The sequence below is a fragment of the Rousettus aegyptiacus genome, unplaced genomic scaffold, assembly GCF_014176215.1.
Source record: "Rousettus aegyptiacus isolate mRouAeg1 unplaced genomic scaffold, mRouAeg1.p scaffold_m13_p_6, whole genome shotgun sequence".
In the NCBI taxonomy this organism is placed as follows: Eukaryota; Metazoa; Chordata; class Mammalia; order Chiroptera; family Pteropodidae; genus Rousettus; species Rousettus aegyptiacus.
The window spans coordinates 75,601,895-75,624,107 of NW_023416309.1; the positions used below are offsets into that span (position 1 = coordinate 75,601,895).

At 41.6% G+C, this 22,213-nt stretch overlaps 3 protein-coding genes and 1 pseudogene across 15 annotated transcripts in view; 1 reads left to right on the top strand and 3 right to left on the bottom strand.

The window, feature by feature from the left end:
- KIAA0753 (KIAA0753 ortholog) overlaps positions 1 to 21,174 on the bottom strand; it is a 66,119-nt gene extending 44,945 nt beyond the window's left edge. For 2 of the 13 annotated variants that reach the window (XM_036222014.1, XM_036222013.1), the window contains exons 1-3: positions 12,358 to 12,409; positions 6,812 to 6,971; positions 564 to 1,188 (exon numbers count right to left, since the gene is read on the bottom strand). In XM_036222014.1, coding sequence (XP_036077907.1) covers positions 564 to 1,188; positions 6,812 to 6,907 — 721 coding nt within the window. In that variant the 5' untranslated portion in view covers positions 6,908 to 6,971; positions 12,358 to 12,409. The other 11 variants (XM_036222016.1, XM_036222015.1, XM_016138766.2 and 8 more) reach the window with 11 other exon arrangements.
- On the top strand, positions 12,789 to 14,875 carry TXNDC17 (thioredoxin domain containing 17). The gene is made up of 4 exons (XM_016138775.2): positions 12,789 to 12,957; positions 13,514 to 13,595; positions 14,015 to 14,090; positions 14,696 to 14,875. The coding sequence occupies exons 1-4, from the start codon at positions 12,813 to 12,815 to the stop codon at positions 14,762 to 14,764; spliced, it is 372 nt and encodes a 123-aa protein (XP_015994261.1). The 5' UTR covers positions 12,789 to 12,812; the 3' UTR covers positions 14,765 to 14,875.
- Positions 13,793 to 22,153, bottom strand: MED31 (mediator complex subunit 31). Its single transcript, XM_016138767.2, has 4 exons — positions 22,040 to 22,153; positions 21,109 to 21,186; positions 20,744 to 20,840; positions 13,793 to 16,257 (listed from the first exon to the last, which is right to left on the bottom strand). Exons 1-4 carry the CDS (start codon positions 22,065 to 22,067, stop codon positions 16,065 to 16,067), a joined length of 396 nt encoding a protein of 131 aa, XP_015994253.1. The 5' UTR covers positions 22,068 to 22,153; the 3' UTR covers positions 13,793 to 16,064.
- On the bottom strand, positions 18,969 to 19,084 carry LOC118604249 (annotated as a pseudogene).
- Positions 22,154 to 22,213: the final 60 nt, after the last annotated feature.

Genomic DNA, 22,213 nt, shown 5'->3' on the forward strand with positions numbered 1-22,213 from the left:
ATAGGGAACTTTGAAAAATTGTAGAAAACAGTATATGGTGATTTTATACATTCCTTTCTACCCTATCATCAGATATTTTACACATATATCTACCACTGCCCTTGTCACTGCTGTGTGTTCCAAACACTGCCTAAGTTAGAAGTGGATTCATCCACAATATATGTATACTATGCTCTTTCTGAACGAATTAAAGTAACATTGTCAGAAAGATTTCCGGATAAAGACGCAAAACACTACAAGACAATTTGTACTCTGGTGCTAGAAGACCTAAGATTCAGACAGCAGGTTCCCTGTTCCTAGGCTGGGCCCTCAGTTAGTTGATTACACAGTGCAGCTCATAGGAAAGGAGTTGTATCATGTGCCTCTGCTGGAAAGAGGGGGTAGGGCAGGTCAGACTCTTCAGAAAAAAAGACATTGGACAAACTCAAAGTCCACCTGTCTGGTCACTCTAGTGACAGAAGAAGGGAGTGAAATTTGATGGGGTGGGGGTCCCAAAGGAATGTATTTGAACTATCCCACTCTCAGGGCATCTCTTCAAAGTGAAGAATCCAAATTTTTCTCACCTTTTTTAGTTACCTCTTCAATTTTATGGATACAACTGCTCAACTCTTTTTGGAGTCGCTGAACTTCTAGCAGGCTTTTGTGTTCAAATAGGCTTTTGTGGTCACCTGTCCTCACATGTGGCGGAAGTCCTGGATCATGGGTCATTGACGAAGCTGGCATGGTCAGATCTGACTGTCTCGGATGAGATGTGTACACGTATACCTTGGCACCTGAGCTGGAAATTTCTACTTTGGATGGCTGGTGGCTGCCATGACAGACTTCTTGACTCTCCGATTCCTTTCTCTCCGCCCTATGGTCAGATATTTTATGGTTAGTGTGTCCACATTTCTGAGAGATTTGGGGCTGACTTCTGAGATGATGTTCTTTTATGTGTTCTTCAAATTGTCTTCGTTTCACATCTCTTTTGGCTAGGTGGACAGCATAGCTAAGTCTCTCTTCTGATATGACAGAAAATGAAACAGAACTGCTTAGGTGAGGACCATCTCTAAAATCCAAATCTTTACAATGGTATGACTCTTTGTACGAGTGCTTCAGTTTTTCAATTCTAATTGCATGTGGGCAAGAATATCGGATTGCCAAGTTGCTTGAATGTGTAGGAACATTCTTATTAAACTGCAGCTGGTTCTTTAAAAACATAAATAAAAGTAAGCACTCATTAGAAAAATAACACACTGTATGGTTGGTATATGTCTATAATCAAGTTTCTAATATTTCATCCACATGACTATTACTGCTAAGCCGTACATTTCTTTTGTACGGGTAGAATCGGCCACTCTCACATGCCCCCAAATTCATCCCATACTCCTGGTTCCATCCTCCAATCACCCAGACCCACAGTATTATTCTTCTGTTTACTAATAGCATCCTGGGATCCTCCTCTAAACATCAACCCAAAAAGGTTCAAGCAGAAACCAGTAAGTTCCCCAACTCCCCAATTATGAACTTCTGTCCTGTTCCATCAAGTGACCAATACGATACATTATGAACATTCTTAAAAATGGCTCCGGACATGCCACACAGGACCTAGGCCATTTGACAATACCTCTGCAGGTCTTCCTAATATTTTTCATCAGGTGGTTGGAATATATCTTTTATTCCACACCTCAATTCATCTTGCTCTAAATTAAGGGTCCCCAACCCCCAGGACATTAACTGGTACTGGACTGTGGCTTGTTAGGAACTGGGCCACGCAGCAGGAGGCGAGCGGCAGGTGAGCAAGAGAAGCCTCAACTTTATTTGTAGCTGTTCCCCAGCGCTAGCATTACTGCCTCAGCTTCACCTCAGATCATCAGGCATTAGATTCTCATAGGAACACCGGTCCCTGGTGCCAAAAAGGCTGGGGATCACTGCTTTAAACAATCCACTTACACCCTCTTATGTAGGCTTAAGTTTTTGTCAGTTTTAATCGTAACATATATGAGTTTTACTTTGTTTTTTACTTAACAAACATAGGCATGTTTCCATATTCCCACAGTTTTCATTATTTTTCATGGTTACATTTCCAAAATCCAATTAATGCTCTTTTCATGCTTAACCTAACTATAGGTTTCTATTAAACATTTACATTAAGTTTTTCTACTGACAAAAATATTATTTCAAATAATATCTCCATGCATTTAGTTTTTTTTCTCTTTTCGAGCTATTTCTTTAGAATAAATTATCTATTCTGGGATTACTAGTTAAAAAGGCAAAACAATTCTATAGCTTTAGACCTGTCAATGACGAACTCAATGAAGCTTGAGGATGGTCTCCCCAACTCTATAATAAAGTATGTTTATGTAATTGTGTGTGAAGAGCCAATTGAAAATAAATTCATTGTGATAAAACTTCAGGAAAGTATTTTGGGGAAAAAAAGTAGTTAAAACTTCACTAGAGGTTATGAGAGAGAAAAATAGAGCAATTCTCCCCCCCCCAATAAAAACAACCTAAAATACCTGGGGGATTTGATGTAAGCACCCCCCAAAAACTGGGTGAATTCCCCTTTAACCTGGGTGTAGGGAAAGGCTTTTTTAAACTATGGCTCAAAATCCATATGTAATAAAAGAAAAGTGATAAATTTTACTATATTAAAATAATTTAAAAAACCACTTCTACTTGTTTTTTATGGTTAAAAACAACAACAGCAACAACCATAAAACAAGTCAAAGAACAACTGAAAAACTGGAAGCAAAATATTTGTAAATACAAAGTCTCCTTAAATATAAGGAAATCTTAAAAACTGAGGTGAAAAAAAGATCAAAACTCGATAGAAAATTGGAAAAACACATGAACAGATAATTTACCAAAAAAGATATAAGCATGGCCCTAAAATATAAAATGTTGGTCAATATCATAAAACACAAACTTAAAAAAACACTGAAATAGCAACAGATTAGCAGAAGTTGAAAGGTATGACAAGACATGCTCTTTGTAAGACTATGGGAAAACAGACACTCTCATAGAGTACTGGTGGGAATGTAAATTGGTACAATCCTTAGGGAAGGGAACTTGTCAAAGCCTAACAAAATTACATATGTATTTATTTTTTGACCTAGCAGTCTCACTTCTGGGAATTTTTCCTGAAGATATGTACACATGAATCAATGCCTATGCACTGTATAACTCACTGCTGTATTGTTTGCAATTGCAAAGTACTGGAAACAATCTAAATGCCCAAGTAGGAGAATGACTGAATAATCAATCTATGCTATATATCCACACAAAGGAGTATTATGAAGATGGAAAAAAGAATGAGGACAATCACTATGAACTAATGTGGAGGGATTTCTCAGACATATTGTGCAGTGAAAAGAGCAAAGTGCAAAAAGAGTTATTTGTGATATATTACCCTTCAGAAAAGAGGAAAAATATTCCATGAGAAACATACATAACATCTGATCATTTGTGCAAAAAGAAAAAAACAACAACAACACACACACACACACACACACACACGCACAAAACACAGGAAAGAAAAATCAGAGACTATTAAGATTAGGTTATCTCCAGGGTATAAGTAGGAATTGTGTGGAAAAGATAGAAGGAATGGCAGAGGGGATAACACATCTCTGAATATACCTTTTAGTATAGGTATACCCAGAACCATGTTAAGGTTGCACATATACTAGAGAGATAGGAAGGGAGAAAAGAAGAGAAAGAAGAAGGGAGGGAACAAATAAAATAAGGATGAAGGAAAGCCCTAAAAATGAATACTAACAGAAATTAATGAACCAAACTGAATTTCAAATAAATAACATAACCACACTAAAAAGTGAGGGTTAAAAAAATTAACCCAATTAACTTCTGAACATAGCATTTGGACTATATGACCTCAGGCTAAGATAAAGAGTACTCTAAACAAATACTGAATTCTAATTTGTAGGCTTCTCTTTTTGCAGAGGATTAAAATTCTGAAACATTTTTGTACATTCTAGGTTTGAGCAAATAAGGAAATATATCGTGGATAACTGGAGCAAGGTTTCACACTGTTAAATAAAGAAGTTACAAATATGAAAAGTGTTGGATTGGAATTGGAGATACCTGTGTGAACTCACAGGTTTTAATACATGTAGACAAATAGGTAGATAGGCAGACAGACACATAGAAAGGAACTAGAAAAGGAAGAATGGAGAAAGGGAAAGGAGAAGGGAAAGGAGAGGGAGAGATATAGATATGAGTGTGGATATGTATGTACGGGCACACAATTATATACATCTATTTCCCAGTTATGTCCCCTGAAAAGGCCTAAAAACAATCAAAACTCAAGAATCAATGAGCATTTCTAGTATCCATATATTGATTTCTAATTCCATTTTCCACTAAAGGGGAGAAGGCTCCTTGGATAAATGGCTAATTCCAGGACTAGAACAGGAAAGAAAAAAAAAAAGCTAATCCTGGAGTATCTTTTTATACCAAAAAGCAGTCAAAGATTGATGAAAACATGCAAAAGGGAGATAGAGTCAGCTTGAAGTGGCTCTCATAGGCCAAGTCAGAGATCATATGAACATCAAAATAGATCTTTGAACATAAAAATGAAAGTAAAGGATTATAAATATTGTAGTAAGACTCCAAGTCTGCTCTGATATAAATAAATAAGTTACCATTTGCCAATCATCATAATAAAAAAAGTCATTCAGGCAAATCATCGATGAATGCTAAAACAAGTAGATGAAAGTTTGGGGAGTAAAAAGATACTCACATAGTCTCAAAGACAGGTACTTTCAATTACAAAAGGTAAAAGAGTAACTTCACCATGGAAAACTTGGCAGACATCACCTTAATCAAATGGTTAAAGTTAACACTGACAGTAATGAGACTAAATCAACAGCGTGCGTTTACTGATATGATCCACTGAGAAGAACTCAGCATCGCTTCAGTGATTTTCCTGCCATAAGTGCATAACCCCAACTTAATCTGGAGAAAACATCAGAAAAACCCAAACTGAGAGAAAATCTTCAAATAACTGCCTGTATTTTTCAAACATGTCAAGTCACAAAATACAAATAGAAACTGAGAAATTGTTCAGATTAAAGGAAACTAAAGAAACATGATCTTAGATTTGTTGTTATAAAGGACATTATTGGAATAACTAATAAAATTTCAGTAAAGTCAACAGATTATATGATGCCATTATTTTAATGTTAATTTCCTGCTTTTGGTCATTGTACTATGGTTATATTGAGAAGTCTGTGTTTTTAGTAAATATATATACAAGTACTTAGGAGTAAAAAGCCATCATGTCTGCAACTTACTCTTAACTGGTTTAGAAATATGTGCATGTGTGAAGAAAGATATAAAACGGGAAGGAAGAAGAATGGCCGTGGGGACGGAAAATGTAATAAGTGTTAATATTTGGGGAATCTGGGAGAAGAGTATCCAGAAATTCTGTGTACTATTCTTGCAACTCTCAGTCTGAAATTATGTCAAATTTTTAAAAAATATTTCTTTGTAAACCACACTCGCCAGAAAGGCTATAATTTAAAAAATAACACCAAATGTTGGCAAAAATGTGGAGCAACTGGAGGAGGTCTCATTTATCATTGTTTGGAACGTAAAATGGCAAAACCACTTTGGGAAAAGGTCTGTTGGCTTGTTTAAAAAAAATAAACATACAACTACCCTAAAACCCAGAGGTTTTACTCCCAGGTATTTACCCAATAGAATAAAAATATGTTTACAAAAAGATTTATATAAGAATGTTCACAGAACCTTCATTGATAATAAACCAAACTAGAGAGACAGCCCAGGTGTCCATCAATTGCAGAATGTATAAACAATCTATGGAACACTCCTGCTATGAAATACTACTCAGTAATAAAAAGGAAAAAACTATTGGGACACACAACACATGGATGAATCTTAATAACATTATATTCAGTGAAAGAAGGCTTCCACAAAAGAATACACAGTATATATTTCCATTTATATGATGTTCTAGAATAGGCAAAACCAATCTGATGGAAAAAAATCAGAATAGTGGTTGCCCCTGGATAGTAGGGTAAAGACTGACTAGAAAGGGGCATAAGAAACTTTCTAGGGTAATGGAAATTATCTGTATCTTGAAAGAGATATGGGTTATGTGTATTTACTCTTGTCAAAATTCAGCAAATGTGACAAGTTGTATATGTTTCAATGTATTCATTTCAGATATAAAATTTATAACCAAGAAATGGTAAAAAAAAAAAAAAAGAATGCATTCTAGTATATAATATACATGCTGAAGCAGTTAGGTTACTTGTGTCTGCAATCTACTTTAATGTATGTCAAAAAATAATATGAACTGATGAATGGATTCTAGAAGAATGGCCTGAAGAATATGCAATAAACCAAATATAGTGATATACTAATGGAATCTAGCTAATTATTGTGAGATTCAACTTTGCTGTGTTTGAAGATCTTCATAATACAATGTTGGGGGTAAAGACATTTTTGGGGACAACTGGGTAAAGTTCAATAGGCTAGTTATTAGATAATACCAGGAAATATTTCATCCATTTCTTGGGTGTGATAATGGCACTACAATTAAGTAGAAGAGTTTATTTTTAGGATTAGTATCCTCAAATATTTGGAAGTGAAGTGTCCAAATATCTGCAACTTACTTGGAAATGGTTCTGCAAGCATTTTAGAGAGATGAGTAGATAGAAAAACAAGACAAATTGTTGCAATTATGGAACCAGAGGTAGGTTTAAAAGGAGTTCATTGTTCTTTTCTTTCTACTCTTACAGTTTGAAAGTTTCATAACAAAAATATAAACAAATAACAAAACTACCTGGGTCTGAAGTCTCATGGGGTCACTTCTCCCATCTAGTTGGACAGTAGATGCTAGATGAACACAGGTTGAAGCTGGTCCGCCTGGTCCCATCATGTCAGACAGTGTAGAACAGTGAAAAAGTAGTCATCGGCCAACAGTTCTTCCCTAAAACCACTGCCTAAAATGAAAGATAGCTACTTTCAGACCGAGTCTTCAAATGAAGGGAAATAAGTAAAACTCAATGCCATGCTCACATAACAATATTCGTAGTCCACAGTAACCTCATACTAAAGAACAAATGCTTAAGGACAGTTACGGTAGTCTCTTCCATTTACAAAAGCAACTCTGCTTTTGAAATTTCCAAGAGAATAGACTGTTATTGTTTAATAGTAATCTCTTGAGCCCTTTTAATTCCAAATTTCAAATCTCAAGGGTCTCCAGTAGGACATCAATCCCCAGACAGAACTGTTATGGTAGACAAGCACTTCTGGCAGGGCAGTTTTACGGCGTCTTCATTAACAAATCCTAACCACTAGTCGAAAGCAAGTACGCTTTACTAGGTAGCTCCAAAAGACAGAACTGAATGACTCTAAGTAAACCTGCAGGATCAGCATATCTAGATTTATGCCAGGATCTGCCATTAACTAGCTGAATGACCTCTCTAAAGCTTCAGTTTCTCCCATCTTCCCCCCACCATATATACACACAGTGAGATAAAAGATATGAAAGCATTTTGTAAGCCATTATGGGCTACACCTTTACCATTGCCTCTCCCTATTCTAAATGCCTTCTGATAGACCCTTTATTATCCCTGCACACATCACGTGCTTATGACATAATTACCTCAGGTTATTTACCTATTTCACAGGTATATGTCCCATCTTCCCAGCTAGACAAGGTTCCTTGAGGGTAAGGGCCTTGTCTTGCTCTTCTCTGATATTTCCCACAGCACAGTGCTTTGAGCATAGTAGAACATTTAACTCAACATTTGTTGAATTAAGCTGATTTTCCACAAACTGACTAGTGTTAAACGTACTGGGGAATTTTTCTCTTAAAGAATCCCACAGTAAATCAATTGGGAAATTCGGGTTTTAAAAATCCCTAATTTAAGCTGTTGAATAAACCCAACCTTTGTAGACTGGATTTGCTTAAAGACAGATACATCTGAAGGAATACAAAGGCAGCTGTCTAAGACTCATTTGTAAGGCTACAGAGAAATGATCGAAAATGAAGAAAGGAGGAGGCACATGAGCGAGGCAATCCCAACTGACGTGGTATCACCACAGTTCAGGGGCTGGAGCTGCAGAATGAAGGAGTCTGAGGAATTACAGCAAGGGCATCTGCAACTTTTATGTGCTCAACACTTTCCCCTTGGATGTCAAAGGCCTAATAATCTGTTCACCAAGAAAAAACTAGGTGATCTCTACAGTTCCAGGATGCCTCGAATTGACACTACACACACACACAGCACACACATACACACAAAACACACGTAATGTCCAGGGACACCCCACCCCCCAAACTACTCCCCTGCATAGAGTCCCGGGACACCTCTCTTTGCAATCTGTCCCTTTCCAACTGCTCCAGGAATCTTCCAACTTGTTACTACTCCCCAGACTGTGGAACATCTCCACAAAGTATCTTACTCCCTCATCTGGAGACACCCCTATAGCCTATATCTTCAATCACAACCCAGGACAAACCCACCCCCCAAACTGTTCCCTCCCAGAGTCCCAGGATCCCCCAACTTGTTCCCTACACATACTACTAGAACGCCCCCCCCAACCCATCCTCCCCCACACCATTTTCTCCCAAATTGTTCCCCCTCACTCTGATTCCAGGCACTCCTCCAGTCTGTCTCCTCACACTCTGCTGTGAGTGATCTCTGAAACGGCCAATGCTTGTTTCCTCCCTTGAAACTGCGGATGCTTCCACAGCTTCATTCACCGCCCCAGTCATTCCTGTCCCTGACACTCCTGGCACATTCTCATAGTCTGTTTCTTCCCCCACAGAACTTGGGCAGCTCCATAACCTGGTTCCACACCCAGAGGTGTAGGGCACCCCTGCGGCCTGGCTCCTTCCTGCCAGCCCCAGGATACTTCTACCTCCTGTCTCCTCCCCTGAAGCCCCAGGTCCCTCTGTGGATTGTCTCCTCACCACTGTGAGGCCTGAAACAGCAGCATTCATTTCTTCTCCTGTAGACCCAGTCACCCATACCTCAGCAGGCATACGCCCTGCCATGGGAACTCCTACAGCTGCCAGCACCCCCAAAGACAGAGGTACCCTCACAGCCTCAGGGACTATTCCATTGAGTCTCCTTCTCCACAGCCCTGAGACACCTTCGGAGCCAGTCTCCCTGTCCACAGGTGCTGGAGCCCTGGCAGCAGCAGGCACCTCAGTCATCGGTCTCCTTCCCCATACACCTGAGACATCCCCAGAGCTAGTATCACCCACTGTTGGCCCAGGGACCCCATCAGCTGTGGGCACTCCCATAGCCATGGAAACTTTAGCAGCCACAGGCATCTCAGCAGTCTGTCTTCTTCCATATAAGCCCGAGAAACCCCCAGAGAGTGTCTCCTCCCCCACAGCCCCAGGCACCCCTGTAGCTGTGCACAACCCCACACCCACGGATACCCCTGCAGTCTCCTTCCCTCTTGATAAGCCTGAGATGCCTCCAGGGCGCATCTTTCCATCCATGGGCATCCTGGCAGTGGTGGGCATCACCCTCCCTGTGGGGCCCTTGGGATCTGCAGGTCCTTGCACTGTCTCTCTCTCTCCCCACAAGCCTGAGACACCTCTAGATCCAGTCTCCTCCTGCACAGTCCTAGGAACCCTGGGAGCCACAGGCACCCCACAAACTGTGGACACTCCTGCAGTCACAGGTACTCCTGCAGTCTGTCTCTTTCCTGGCAAGTGTGAGAAACTCCCAGAGGCAGTCTCCACCCCCAGAGGACAAGGCACCCTAGGAGCTACAGGCATCTCGGCAGCCACAGGAACTCTGGCACTCTGTCTCCTTCCCCAAGATCTTGGAACACCCCCAGGGCCGGTCTCCTCTCCAAACCCAGGTACCTCAGGAGCCACAGAAACCTTATCAGTCACAGAAACACCAACAGCCTGTCTCTTTCCCCATGATCCCGGAAAAGCCTCAGAACCAGCATCCTCTCTCACAGATGACAACTCCTCTGGAGCCACAGGTATCCCTGAAGCCATGGGTATTCTGGCAGTACAAACTCTTTCCCACAGGTTCAAGACGTTACTAGAGCTGCTTTCTGGACACATAGGGGCAGCCACCCACACAGCAGCAGGCACTCTCCCAGACCTGGGCACACCCACAGTAGTGGGTACCCCTTCTAGGGCACACCTGTGCTTGGGAATGCCAGATGCCTCAGACATCCCGACCGTCTCAGGCAAGCCCATAGCCTGCCTCCTCCTGCACAGACATGAAACATCCCCATAGCCAGTCTCTTGATCCACAGACCCATGTATCCCTAAAACTGTAGGCACCAGAGCCTCTTGTTCTCCCACAGCCTGCCTCCTTTCCCACAGCCTGAGGACATTCCCACAGCATGTCTCTTCCCCAACGACCCGTGGCACTGCATCAGCCAAAGGCACCCCCAGAGCTTGCTGCCTGTCCCACAGGCCTGGGATACCAACATACCGTGTCTGTTCACCCACAGCTCCCAGTACCACCCCAGCCTGGGACACCCCAACAGGCTGTTCTGCTCCCCACAGACTAGGGACACTCCCACAGCCTGTCTCCTTCCCCAAAGCTCTAGGTACTCCCACAGCCTGTTCTACATCCCACAGGCCTGAAGCAACCCCAGGACCTGCCTCCTGCTCATCAGAACCAGATACCTCTGCAGTCTGTGCAGCTTCCCACGACCCTCGGTCACATCCAGAGCCTGTCTCTGCCCACACAGCCTGTCCCCTTTCCCTGAATCCTGGGTCACCACCACATCTAGTTTCCTCTTCAACAGAACAAGGCACTCCTACAAGCTGTCCTGTCCCCCACAGGCCAGGGATACCCCTAGGGCCTATTTCCTCCAAAGCCTGTCTCCTCCGACACATGCCTGAAGGGCCCACACAGGTAGTTTCCTCCTCCACAGCTCTGGGTACCCTTACAGTATCAGGTATCCCTGCGGCCTGTCCCCTCCCCCATAAGCCTGGGGTATCCCCACAGACTGCCTCTTGTGCAAGAGCCCCAGGCACCTGCACTGACTGCCCTCTCTCCCACAGACCTGGAGCACCCCCACATCCTATCTCTCCCTCCACAGCTCTGGGTACCTCCACAGCTTCAGGCCACCTCATGGCCCCAGGAATCCCCATAGTCAGTCCTTTCCCCCAAGGGCCTGGGGCAACGCCATAGCCTATCTCCTCTACAGCCTCAGGCACCCCCAAAGCTTGTCCTCTCCCCAGCAGGTGTGGAGCAATCCCAGAATTTGTCTCCGTAGGCCCAGGCACACCCACAGAAGGCAACCTCGCAGCCTGTCCCTGCCCACATGAGCTTGAGGGCCTCTCACAACCTGCCCCTAGGCCACCAGCTGTAGAAATTCCTGAGGCCTGGGGGTCTGACCGAGCCTGTCCTTTCACCCACGGTCCTGTGAGACCACCACGGCTGGTCTCTACCCATGAAGCTCGACCAGGTACGCCCCTTTCAACTGGTCCTTCTCCTGCAGGAACAGGATGAAGCTCGACTCTGCTTCCTTCCCCGCATCCTGAAGCTGCCCTCATAGCCTGCACCTTCAACCACAGCTCCAGAATGCTCTCGTGCCCCATAGATCCCGGACGACCTTTTCTCTCACCGCCTCTGGGACTCCTGTAAATTGACTCCTCCTCCTCCCCAGTGCCAGTCACCCACACAGATCCAGAAGGCCCCACCACCTGGGGTTCCCCCACAGCCCCATTCACCCACACAGCCCCTGGGTCTCTTGCAGCCTCAATCGAGCCTGCAGTGGCAGGTGTCCCTGAAGCCTCGTTCGCCCCAGCGGCCTTGGATGTCTCCGCTACTCGTCTTCTACCCCATGGCTGCGGACGGTCCTGCAGCTTTTCTGCACTCACACAACGCGTCTCCCACACCGAGGACCTCGCCCGGCGCCTTGCTCCACGGCCTCGGAACGTCCCTGCACTCCATCTCTTCCCCCATGGCCGCCGAACTCCGCGCCCGGACCTGCTGGGCCCTACACAGCGACCTGGCCTCTCTGCCGCTCGCCCGCCCATGCGCAGCCTGGGCAAGGCCTCATGGCCAGTCGCCCTGCTCATAGCTCGAGGACAATTCTTGTATTCCCCAATTCAGCCTCTAGGACACTCTGTGTTAGCACCACACTCCCAAGCCTGCTCCACACACGCACTCACACACTCAGCTCCAACCTCAAAGCCTTACTCCCTCCCAATCCCTCACCCCACCCCCGCCCCCCAATATCGCCCCCCGCCAAACCAAGGCAGAACAATAGATAATTGGGGGCGATAAGCGGCACAATCTGCCCGGGATCAAGATCTCCTCTCCCCCAGGTCCATGACTCCTAACGCGGCTTCCCAGAATCCCCCCAGCTCCGGCCCGAGCCCACCTGGCCTAGGGCGAGGCGCGGCTACAGGGAAACGGGCGGGGCGAGGGGGGCTGCCAATTAGGCCTTGCTTCCGGCCGCTGGCCCAGTCGCCATAGCAACAGGCGCAGGGCGGCTTGGGAGCCGTTAGGACTCCTGAACCACAAGGGTCCAGGAGCTGCGCGGCAGCTGGTTGTGCAGCCACTGTACACGGGGCTGGGGCCGAGACTGGATTAGGGCAGAAGCCTTGGTTTCAGAATGGAGCCAGCACAGAAAGACCGGAGAAGCGAGAAGAGAAAGACGTTACGATGAGTTATGGCCTTCAGAGGCTCCCGTAACACCTCTAAGCCTTCTGGGCTTACTTAGGCACCGCCCTGCTCCTAGCCCGCCCGGAAACAGCTTCGCCCCGCCCCACGTGGGGCCTCACCTCTCGGCGGCACAACCCAAAAACTCCTCCCGCGGTCCGCAACGCTTTTCCGATGGCCCACTACCAGGAGGTGAGTGTATCTGGCTTCGAGGACTTCAGCCGGGCTGTGGAGCAGCACAAAGGCAAGACCATTTTCGCCTACTTTACCGGTTCCAAGGACGCCGAAGGGAAAAGCTGGTGCCCCGACTGCGTGCAGGGTGAGGTCGGGATTCGAGGACTGTTGTCCAGAGGAAGCGGCAGGAAGGCTGAGGGCTATGGCCAGAGAGCTGAGTTGAAAAGATGCAGAGGAGGGAGTCTTGCTCCCGGAGACCCGCAGGGCGATCTGAGCTGTTACCTTACTTCCTTTTCCAATCCTGTTTTTCTCTCCTCTTGTCTTTCCCCACCCCACCGAGAGTGCTCTACCATGCGACTCTTTTAAGCTCGGAATCTAAACCTTTAAAACTTTTCACTTCCCCAGTGCGATTTGTGTCTTATAGGAGAGGTGATTTGGTCTCCTTTGAATGTCAGCAAATATTTATGCCTTTCATTGTTCTGGGTGCTGTGGCGGAGACAATCAGGGCTGAGACATAGTCCTTACCCTAAAAGTGGCCCTCAAATCAGAGAACACATGATTTCTGTTAATCTCTTCAGCTAACTGCAGGTTAAAGTCTGAGTTCTTAGCAACCCTGAGGGGAGGGGAGAAGGACACTGTGTATCAGTGTCTGGTTGTAGAGTTAATGTGTCATTACTTTATATCAACCTTTTTTTTTAAAGCTGAACCAGTCGTCCGAGAGGGGTTGAAGCATATTTGTGAAGGATGTGTGTTCATCTACTGCCAAGTAGGAGAAAAACCTTAGTAAGTGATAGAGTATACTCTATTTCTGACATGCACTACTAGACTCTTGAAAACAAAAGTGGAAAGGGCTACGGGACGCAGGTTCTCCATTCTAAAGAACAATTGGATGAGCCAAGAAGACGTTAAATACAAATTAAAATTTTGAATGTTAAGCCACTTGTATTAGGTAGGGATAATAAGGTAAATTTGGCCTGGTGTTAGTTCAGAACTTGTCTTTAACATTTATTTTATATCTTAGTCACACTTTAAATGAAAACTTTTACACAGGGGGATAGATAAGTCACAGTCCTCAAGGTTTCTTAAATGTTTACAACAAAAACAGTGATTACTAAAAGACTAAATGTAGGAATATATCAAATATTAAAATGTAAGAAACCAAGTAAACATATTTCATGATCACTTTTTCTTTTCTAAAATAGTTGGAAAGATCCAAATAATGACTTCAGAAAAAACTTGAAAGTAACTGCAGTGCCTACACTACTTAAATATGGAACAGTGAGTATCTTTCTTTAATGCTTTAGGGCTACAATTCACCAAGAAAATTCTTTTAACTTGTTGTAGATTCAAATTTAAAAGATCTTGACATTTCGTCCCAAACATCACATTGCTGTTCTGAGTACATGTGTCCATCCCCTATGGCCAATCCCAGTAAACTATTAATAATGCAAATATCTATAAGTATTATCTTTTTCATGCTTTTAAAAAGCTATTCTTAGTTTAACATTCTGTAAGTACTGCTAAAGAAAGTTGGTTTTCACATAATTTCTTAACACACTGGCATCATTGTTTCCCATTTAATTCATAATTCTGGTTGAAAAGAAGGGGTACCTACCTCCTCTAGTTTAGTCATGACCCTGCGATTCTAAATTAAAGAGTTGTGGGGAAGGAGGATAGTATTAGGCTTGCTGCCTCAGTCTAAGTTTAGAGCCAAGTGAGTCATCTTAAAGCAAATATCTTAACTATTTCACAAAACTTGTTACAACTGGTTGATAGTTTTCTGAAGGGTATAATTTCTCTAAGAAATTTGTGTAATTCGAATAGAACTGTCCTCTCCTAATAACATTTTTGTAGTTGTGGGTTACAATGTTTTTCTCTTACAGCCTCAAAAACTGGTAGAATCTGAGTGTCTTCAGGCCAACCTTGTGGAGATGTTGTTCTCTGAAGATTAAGATCTGATGATGGCAATTGTGTACTGATTTCCTGATTTGTTCTACTATAAAAGGAACTGCATACTTGCTTTGAATTCGTGTTAGCAATAAACATGACATTTAAAAAATTGGTATATGTCTAAGTAGAATTCTGTTAAAATGCTCATGAACCCTCAGTCTGTAATATGTGGATATCTTTAAAATATAGGTAAAATAAGTCTTCAAGAGTGGCGGTAATAGCACAAAGCAATGTATTATTGGAGGTAATAGAAATATCTGAAAGCCCCTAATAGTGGAATAGACAGCTTCCAAATCTCCTTAAAGGAGTAAAGATCTTTTACTTTAAATTCCATGAAACAAAGAACTGTTATTCCTAAAACACCTTCTTTGGCTTTAGAATTTAGAACTTAACCAATGAAGGAAAGCACAGCACATCTAATCCGGCCTCTGCTTCATGCGGTTTTGTCTTACAACTGTTTGAATGAGCTTTACTGCTTCGGATGAGGCAGTGGTAGAGAGATCAGAGGTTATATAACCTAGTGGTGGGAAGGCGTCCAGCCCGTGAGTCACAGATTAGTAGTTACTAGTTGTGTAACTGTAGGCAAGTTAAACCTCAGTTTCTTCCTTTAAGAACAACTATTCTGAGAATAAGTGGGAATGCAACTAAGCACTTAACACAGTGCCTGGTTTGTGGTACCTGCCAAATACTAGCTTTCCCAAAAGAGGCTCCTCATCTTTGTTTTAGTCTAAGGTCAAGAGTCCGATTAGTAGTTAACCACCAACCTTCCTACCATCACTAGGTCAGCGACATACCAATGATTCTTCGATAAAGCTCTTGCAAAGCAAGTAGTGATACAGCTATGTCATACTCTCCTGCAGAATTTAAGAAACTTTATGCAGTTCCTGCTCTCTGATTTAAAGAGGTCATTAACTCCATTCCTCTTATTCTATAGATAAGAGAGGTAGAAGGGCTGATCTGAGGGACAGTAGGTTCCAGGAGATGGACTGCTAGGCTGAATTTGGGATATTTGGTGACCCTCCCCTTGCTCCATCCCCACTGTCTCCTTAAATAGGCCTAAAGCACATGTTTCTGTTCTTATTTACTTGACTGTTAAAATACTAATAAAAACTTACAAATCCACAGGGAACTCAATGGTTTTAGTTAAACAAATAATCTATTAACAATAAAAAGTTAGTTGGATAAAGAGCACACTAAAGATTCTAGGTGCTACCACAATAAAGGTAGGTAGGAAGTATTTTGTCTTCACTGTACAAAAGCAATAAATACATGTCTTAAGAGCCTGGTCTGGATTCCAGCTTTTCATTTTCCTGATGTGTTATTTTGCTGCTGCTGCTCTGCCAGGGCTTGCTGAAGACGCATCCGCTTCCGGGAATAGTGCTGCCAGTGCAGAATTTGCTGCTCATCAATAAATTTCGCACATTGAGCATTCACCAGCTCCTTGCGGAAGTGTTCATATTGGAGTAGTTCTAACATGTGTAAACACTGAGGGTACCTGGGTTTAAGTTTATAAGTTAATAATCGACATAATTTAAGTCAATAATGTCAAGTTCTAACTCATTTACTCAAAAATGATCATATAGCCTACCACTTCTATGACATTAACTTAGTACACGTTTTTTCCTGCTTAGGCAACAAACTATTGATCAAAAGTCAGCATTAAAATTTCAAAAGTGAAAAGTTCAGAAAGATAAAGTAACTTTCCCAAGACCACACAATAACTGGTCAGCGGAATCAACATTTAGGGACAAATAATGCTATTCTGGTAGTTTCCAAGGTGAGGAACGTGAATTTTTAATTTTAGTAATTATGTGTTTAATTGATAATTTGATTTTCCATCAATAATGATAAAAAGAACTTATAAAAGTGCGTCAATTTTAGAAGGAACTATGCACAAATATTGTACTTTAGTTTTCCCTGGGGATATACCAATTCTGAAATTTATGTGTATGCTAAGGCAGCAAATACGTAAGTATACTGTGGACAAAGAAAGCTAAATTTCTGGCTATGAGAAAAAGATAAAGGAGGAAAGCAAGAATAAACCCTGTTGTTGGGCTGAAATTGAAAACATCAATATGAACTTACTACTTTTAATACATAAAGGAAGAGCTTTGTGTGCTGAGGGCCTAGAAACAATGACACTGTGGTACCAATGAACACTTAGTGCCCATATCGTGGGTTTTAAATAGCATTTTCCAGGGTCCTTTTGAAAAATGGCTGATTTCAGGGCTAAGGCAGAGAAAGCACAAGATGAGCCTGGAATATTGTGTAGTGGCAAAGAAAAGTACTCAAAAAACTATAGGGATATGGTCTAAAGCAGGGGTCCCCAACACTGTAGGAACCAGGCCACACAAAAGGAAGTGAGCAGCAGGCTAGGAAGCAAAGCTTCAATTGTGTTTGCAGCCGCTCCCCAGCGCTAGCATCACCACCTCAGCTCCACCTCAGATCATCAGGCATTACATTCTCATAGGAGCATGGGTCCCTGGTGCCAAAAAGATTGGGGACTGCTGGGTCTAAAATACTCAAGAATCATTTGAAGGGGCCCCAAATGACCATATCTGGAATCGCCAGAGCAAGAAAATACATAATTATGAAAACATAAAAAAGAGTCCAAGAGTCTATATTGAGAAAACTTTTTAAATGAAGAGGAAAATCGGGAACAAGTGAAAGTTCCCTACAACTGAATTCCAACTAATAAATGTAGAAAGAATGATAGAATTAGAAAATCACCATAGTAAAAATTCTTTGAAGCAAGTATCTTCGATAGATGCTAAAATTAGTGGGTAAAAGTATGATATGAAACAATATTACATAGTCTCAAAGTATTTCCTCATAAGATACTTATTAAATGCAAAAAATAGTAACTTCATATGGAGAAAACTGGCAGCCATCACCTCGACCATGATCAAAATTAACATCGCCAGTGGTGGGTAAATTGACTTCCTGTGAATTCTGATACACCTATGAGGATACAACATCACATCTGTGTCACCATCATAGGAAAAAAGACTGATGCATTTAGATTAGACATAGGACATTAGTAAAACAGATGGCACAATTTGAATGAAGTCTGTATATTACATAAGGTTAGATAATATATTAATTTTCTGATTTTGATCATTGTACTGTGGTTATATAAGATATCAACCTTTAAAACATCTGAGTAAAGAATATACAGGAATTCTCATTAGTTTCCCAATCTGTTTTGTATGTGAAGTTATTTTAGATAGAAAACACAAAATTTAAATGAATCAATTAGAAGATGTTAAATCATATAGGAAGTACACAGAGTCAAAACTGCACAAGTGGGATACAAATGACTAAAGTTTGGAAAACAGTTACTACAGCAGTGCTTCTCAAATTTAAATATGCAGATTCTGATTCTTAAAATGCAGATTCTGATTTAGTAGGTCTGGGGTAGGGCCCGAGTTCTGCATTTCTAACCAGCTCACCAGTGATATCAACACTAATGGTCTGAGGACCGCATTGGGTAACAGAGCTCAATACCATACTGTCCTTCCAAGGTATTACAAGTTCTATCTATACTTCAAAGATACATAGTTGCTTCTAACTGTTAGTAGCTAAGCCTGCAATGCCCTAATCACACCTATCCTGGCTATTTGTTTTTCATGAGGGATTTGGTAATTTAAAAGATCTAGGTCTGAATACCAGCTCTTCCATTCACCAGCTGGGAGGCTTTCAACAGGTATTTAACCTCTAAAGGTTTAGTTCATTTGTAAAATAAGTTAATGTAAAAACCAAGAGAATGATCTCAAGTAGCATTTAGTCAATAACAAATTTAGACACACATGGATCATTTATCAAACTTGTAGAAGACAATGTTCAGAATATATTAAAGGACACAATAAGGAATCATAAATATTCTGATAGGCTACAATTATAGTATTAATCAACAAGAGGAGGTATAAAAGGAAAGTTCTGCATTTAGATTTTTAAGAAGTAAACAAGATATAAATGGAGAATTCAATAGTACTAATGAAAATAAGAACTGAAGGATTTTAGTTGGCATAAAGCTCCTAGCAAGTCAACAATGTGAATCCTTCCCCTCCCAGCCCTAACCACGTTGAACTAATAGAAATATAGTGTCTATGTGAAGAAGAAAGTGCTCTTTGGTCTGCTTACATCTGAAGGCCTGTGTTTAGTTCTTTTTTTTTTTTTTTTAAGGTTTATTTATTTTTTTTTTATCTCCTATAGCACCTGGTATTCCTAGGTAGTCTCCCATGCAAGTACTAACCAGGACCGACCCTGCTTAACTTCCAAGATCAGAGATCTGGTGTGTTCAGGGTGGCATGGTTGTAGACCTGTGTTTAGTTCTCGGCTGAACAACATAAGGCACAATTAGAAAATATCCAAAGGAGGGCATATGAGAAATACCTGAAGGTAGTTGAGAAAAATAAATGTAAAAAAGACATTGTACTGCAGACTGCAGATACTGGCTGTTAGTAAAGCAAGTTAAATGGTAGAAAGTGTCTAGAAGAAGTAGCTGCTCCTCAGCTCTAGCCCATCATTGATTTATGAAAATGAAGACTTGGGGTCACCAGATCTTCCAGATTTCAAAGAGTAGCTAGAAATCTGATTATATGAAAGTTTCCAATCTTTAAATGTTGGCAACTATTGAAATAAGGAAAACCTGTGCAGACTGAATAATATGCTCACAGGGGTTAATTCTCAACCTAACTTAAATATCAGAAGGGCCCTTGCCTCAATAGGGCATAGACTGATTCGAGATTAATTCAGCGATAAAACTGGGACATGGATTAAAGTTATATGGAGGTGTATTATATCACAATATAAGGCAGAACTTTGTAGCGTCTAGCTAACAATCAAACTGGGTGTCCCTGAATGGAGCAACACATGCTCACTGGAAAGCTCTAGCCATAGATTACCATATCAGTAATGTGTGTGAACGTGATAGTGTCTAAGACTCAAGATTCAATATCCAACACTGAGTCTCTAAGTCTACATACATACATGTTGCAATCTAATAAAAAAGTCTTTTCTATGGATTATTAAATGAATAAGTGGTTGTTTATAAAGGGCCAGTTAGGGTGCAAAGAATCCTACAGACAGAATGATGTGGGCTTCAAGTATCACCTATCAAACACAGAAAAGCATGTTGGATAAAGTATGAAACATTCTCCTCTTAAATCTGTATTTGTTTAGAAAAGACAAAAAGTTTCACTAATGCTTTCTGACTACCTAATTAAGACAGAGCAGAAGAGTGAATTCAAAGATTTTTTACTATTAAAAAAAATAGGTTTGTGATTATGCTTCTTGCAATTTAGTACCTCTTAAAATGACAGCATCTGTTGCACAACCTCAATTATTATATAATTATATACATTTTTCTAAATGAGCACAGTACTTGGTACATAGGAGGCCCTAAAAAAAAAAAAAAAAAAAAAAAGTAGCTATTAAGACTCAGATAAGGTTTCCTCCTCCAGAAAACCTTCCTTACACGTACCCCTTCCTGCATTCTTTAATTTTCGGCCTATGGTTGTCTCTTTGGATTTACTGATAGTGGGTTCCTTGGAGTCAATAAACTAGTGAGATATGTTGAGTTATATAAGATCAGATGAAGATAGAGCCAAATCATATATAACTTTAGCTCAAGAAAAGAAACTGTATTTTATTCTGCATGCAATGGGAAGCCATTGAAAAGGTCTAAGAGAGTGACATGTTGTGATTTTACATTTTTAAGAAATCAATTTGGCTTCTGTGTAGAAAATTATTTTGCTTTGTTTGGCTGATAAGGGTGGAAGGAGAGATAATACATGAGTAGATTATTACAATAATCCAAGTTAGAGATGACTGTGTCTTATATGGTGGTAGCAAATAAAAGAAATGAAGAGATTCAAAATATATTTTTTTCAATGTGAAACTAAGAAGTTCGTTAAATATCAGTGTTTTGGAGTATAATAAGGTATATACTTATTTAGGACTATAAAAATTAAACTTACTTTAGATACTTGGCATATTCTGGTTCTTTCCAATAAAGCAAGTACTTAAGATAATTAACAAAAGCTTTGTCTTTGAAGTAACCTCTTTGGGCAAGAACTGAAAGGCATAAAAAAAAAAAATCTGTAGAGCAAACCAATCTTTGTACTGATTTGTGACTCCCAACATAAATAATTTACTTACATAACATCCCCACCACCAACACACACTGAATTTAATAAAAACAAGTCCCAGTTTGCTCAATTATATAAAAGTGTAGAAGTAATTCCATTCAATTGAGAATGTATGAAAGTAGACACTTATGAATTGCAACTCTTCTGTCAAAAATTAACAGCTACTCAATTCAATGAGGTGCTCAACAACTTACAATTAAGGTAATTTGGGTTAGCTAAACACTGCACAAATTCCAATTCCAACTGAAACCGAAGTCGATTTCCAGCATCATCTAGGAGAAAAGACAGCAAAAATCATCCAAAATAAAGTTCAGTATATAATATTGATTTGTAGAAAGAAAATAGTAGTAAAGACACCTAATGCTGATACACTTCCACATGAAGGGCAGGTGATGGTTTGCCTAAATTGAGTGTGGGAGGAAGTAAACCTTCCTTAGAAGGCTAATAAAAGCAAAGCTCTGATTAAAAGAATTGTTAGAAGTTTCTCCAAAGTTAAAGAGAAGTCATCAAATAGAAACATACGGCGGGGGCGGGGGAGAGGCAGGATATTTACCCCTCGTGAGACACTATGTAGGAATTTTAAGTGATCACTGGAGTAAATGGTACTAACTGTGCCATCCCCTATTTTAATTATGCGTTACAACTGTTACGTGATTAAGTTAAGCAAAAGCTACGTGAATGCTAAATCAAAAAGGAAAGGTTTAGAATTCAAGCTGAAAAAGAGGCGGTGTGCAAGATCAGGAAGTGTGTGCATATGTGAGAAGCGTCAGTAGCAGAAAAATGTACAGGTGTGTCGACGACACTTCAACTTATGCATGTTCATTTCAGGCGCAAAATACAAATCGAGAAAACCGATTTGAACTCTCGGTTTCGCTCGCGCCAGCAAGGCCGTGGGGTCGGTGTTACCTAGCAAGTGAAGAAAAATGGCCTGCAAACATATCAGACTCTGAAAAGGCCAAACTACCTTCGCCTTTCCAGACGCTACAAGAGCCCTCGCGCCTCCAGATCTTAACTCTAACCTGCCGGGAGTTAAACCTGCAAGGAGTCCCGGAGGAGGCGGGAGGAGGTGTATATGGGCTCCGACAGTTCTGTTTGCGAAGACTCGCGGCTCCCAGCGCTACTGACCTGTCTCCATAGCGACAGCCGCGGCCATCACCAGCAAAGATATTAGGCCACCACCAGCCGAACACAGCAACTGCCGGGAGTGGCAGACGAGGTTCCGGAAGTCGCGGCTCCGCCTTCCTGTCGCGAGGCAGTGTGGGATACGGGGGATGGCACGGCCGGGCGCGGGAGCGGGAG

What these genes read in the sequence shown, in the direction of transcription:
- MED31 (XM_016138767.2), bottom strand. Translation starts at nt 22,067, where the DNA reads ATGGCCGCGGCTGTCGCTATGGAGACAG. An exon ending in GGCTGTCGCTATGGAGACAG is followed by an intron (nt 21,187 to 22,039) that starts GTCAGTAGCGCT and finishes CTTTTCTCCTAG; the next exon opens with ATGATGCTGGAAATCGACTT. An exon ending in GAATATGCCAAGTATCTAAA is followed by an intron (nt 16,258 to 20,743) that starts GTAAGTTTAATT and finishes ACTTAAACCCAG; the next exon opens with GTACCCTCAGTGTTTACACA.
- TXNDC17 (XM_016138775.2), top strand. Translation starts at nt 12,813, where the DNA reads ATGGCCCACTACCAGGAGGTGAGTGTATCTGGCTTCGAGGACTTCAGC. An exon ending in GTGCCCCGACTGCGTGCAGG is followed by an intron (nt 12,958 to 13,513) that starts GTGAGGTCGGGA and finishes TTTTTTTTAAAG; the next exon opens with CTGAACCAGTCGTCCGAGAG. An exon ending in CAAGTAGGAGAAAAACCTTA is followed by an intron (nt 13,596 to 14,014) that starts GTAAGTGATAGA and finishes TTTCTAAAATAG; the next exon opens with TTGGAAAGATCCAAATAATG.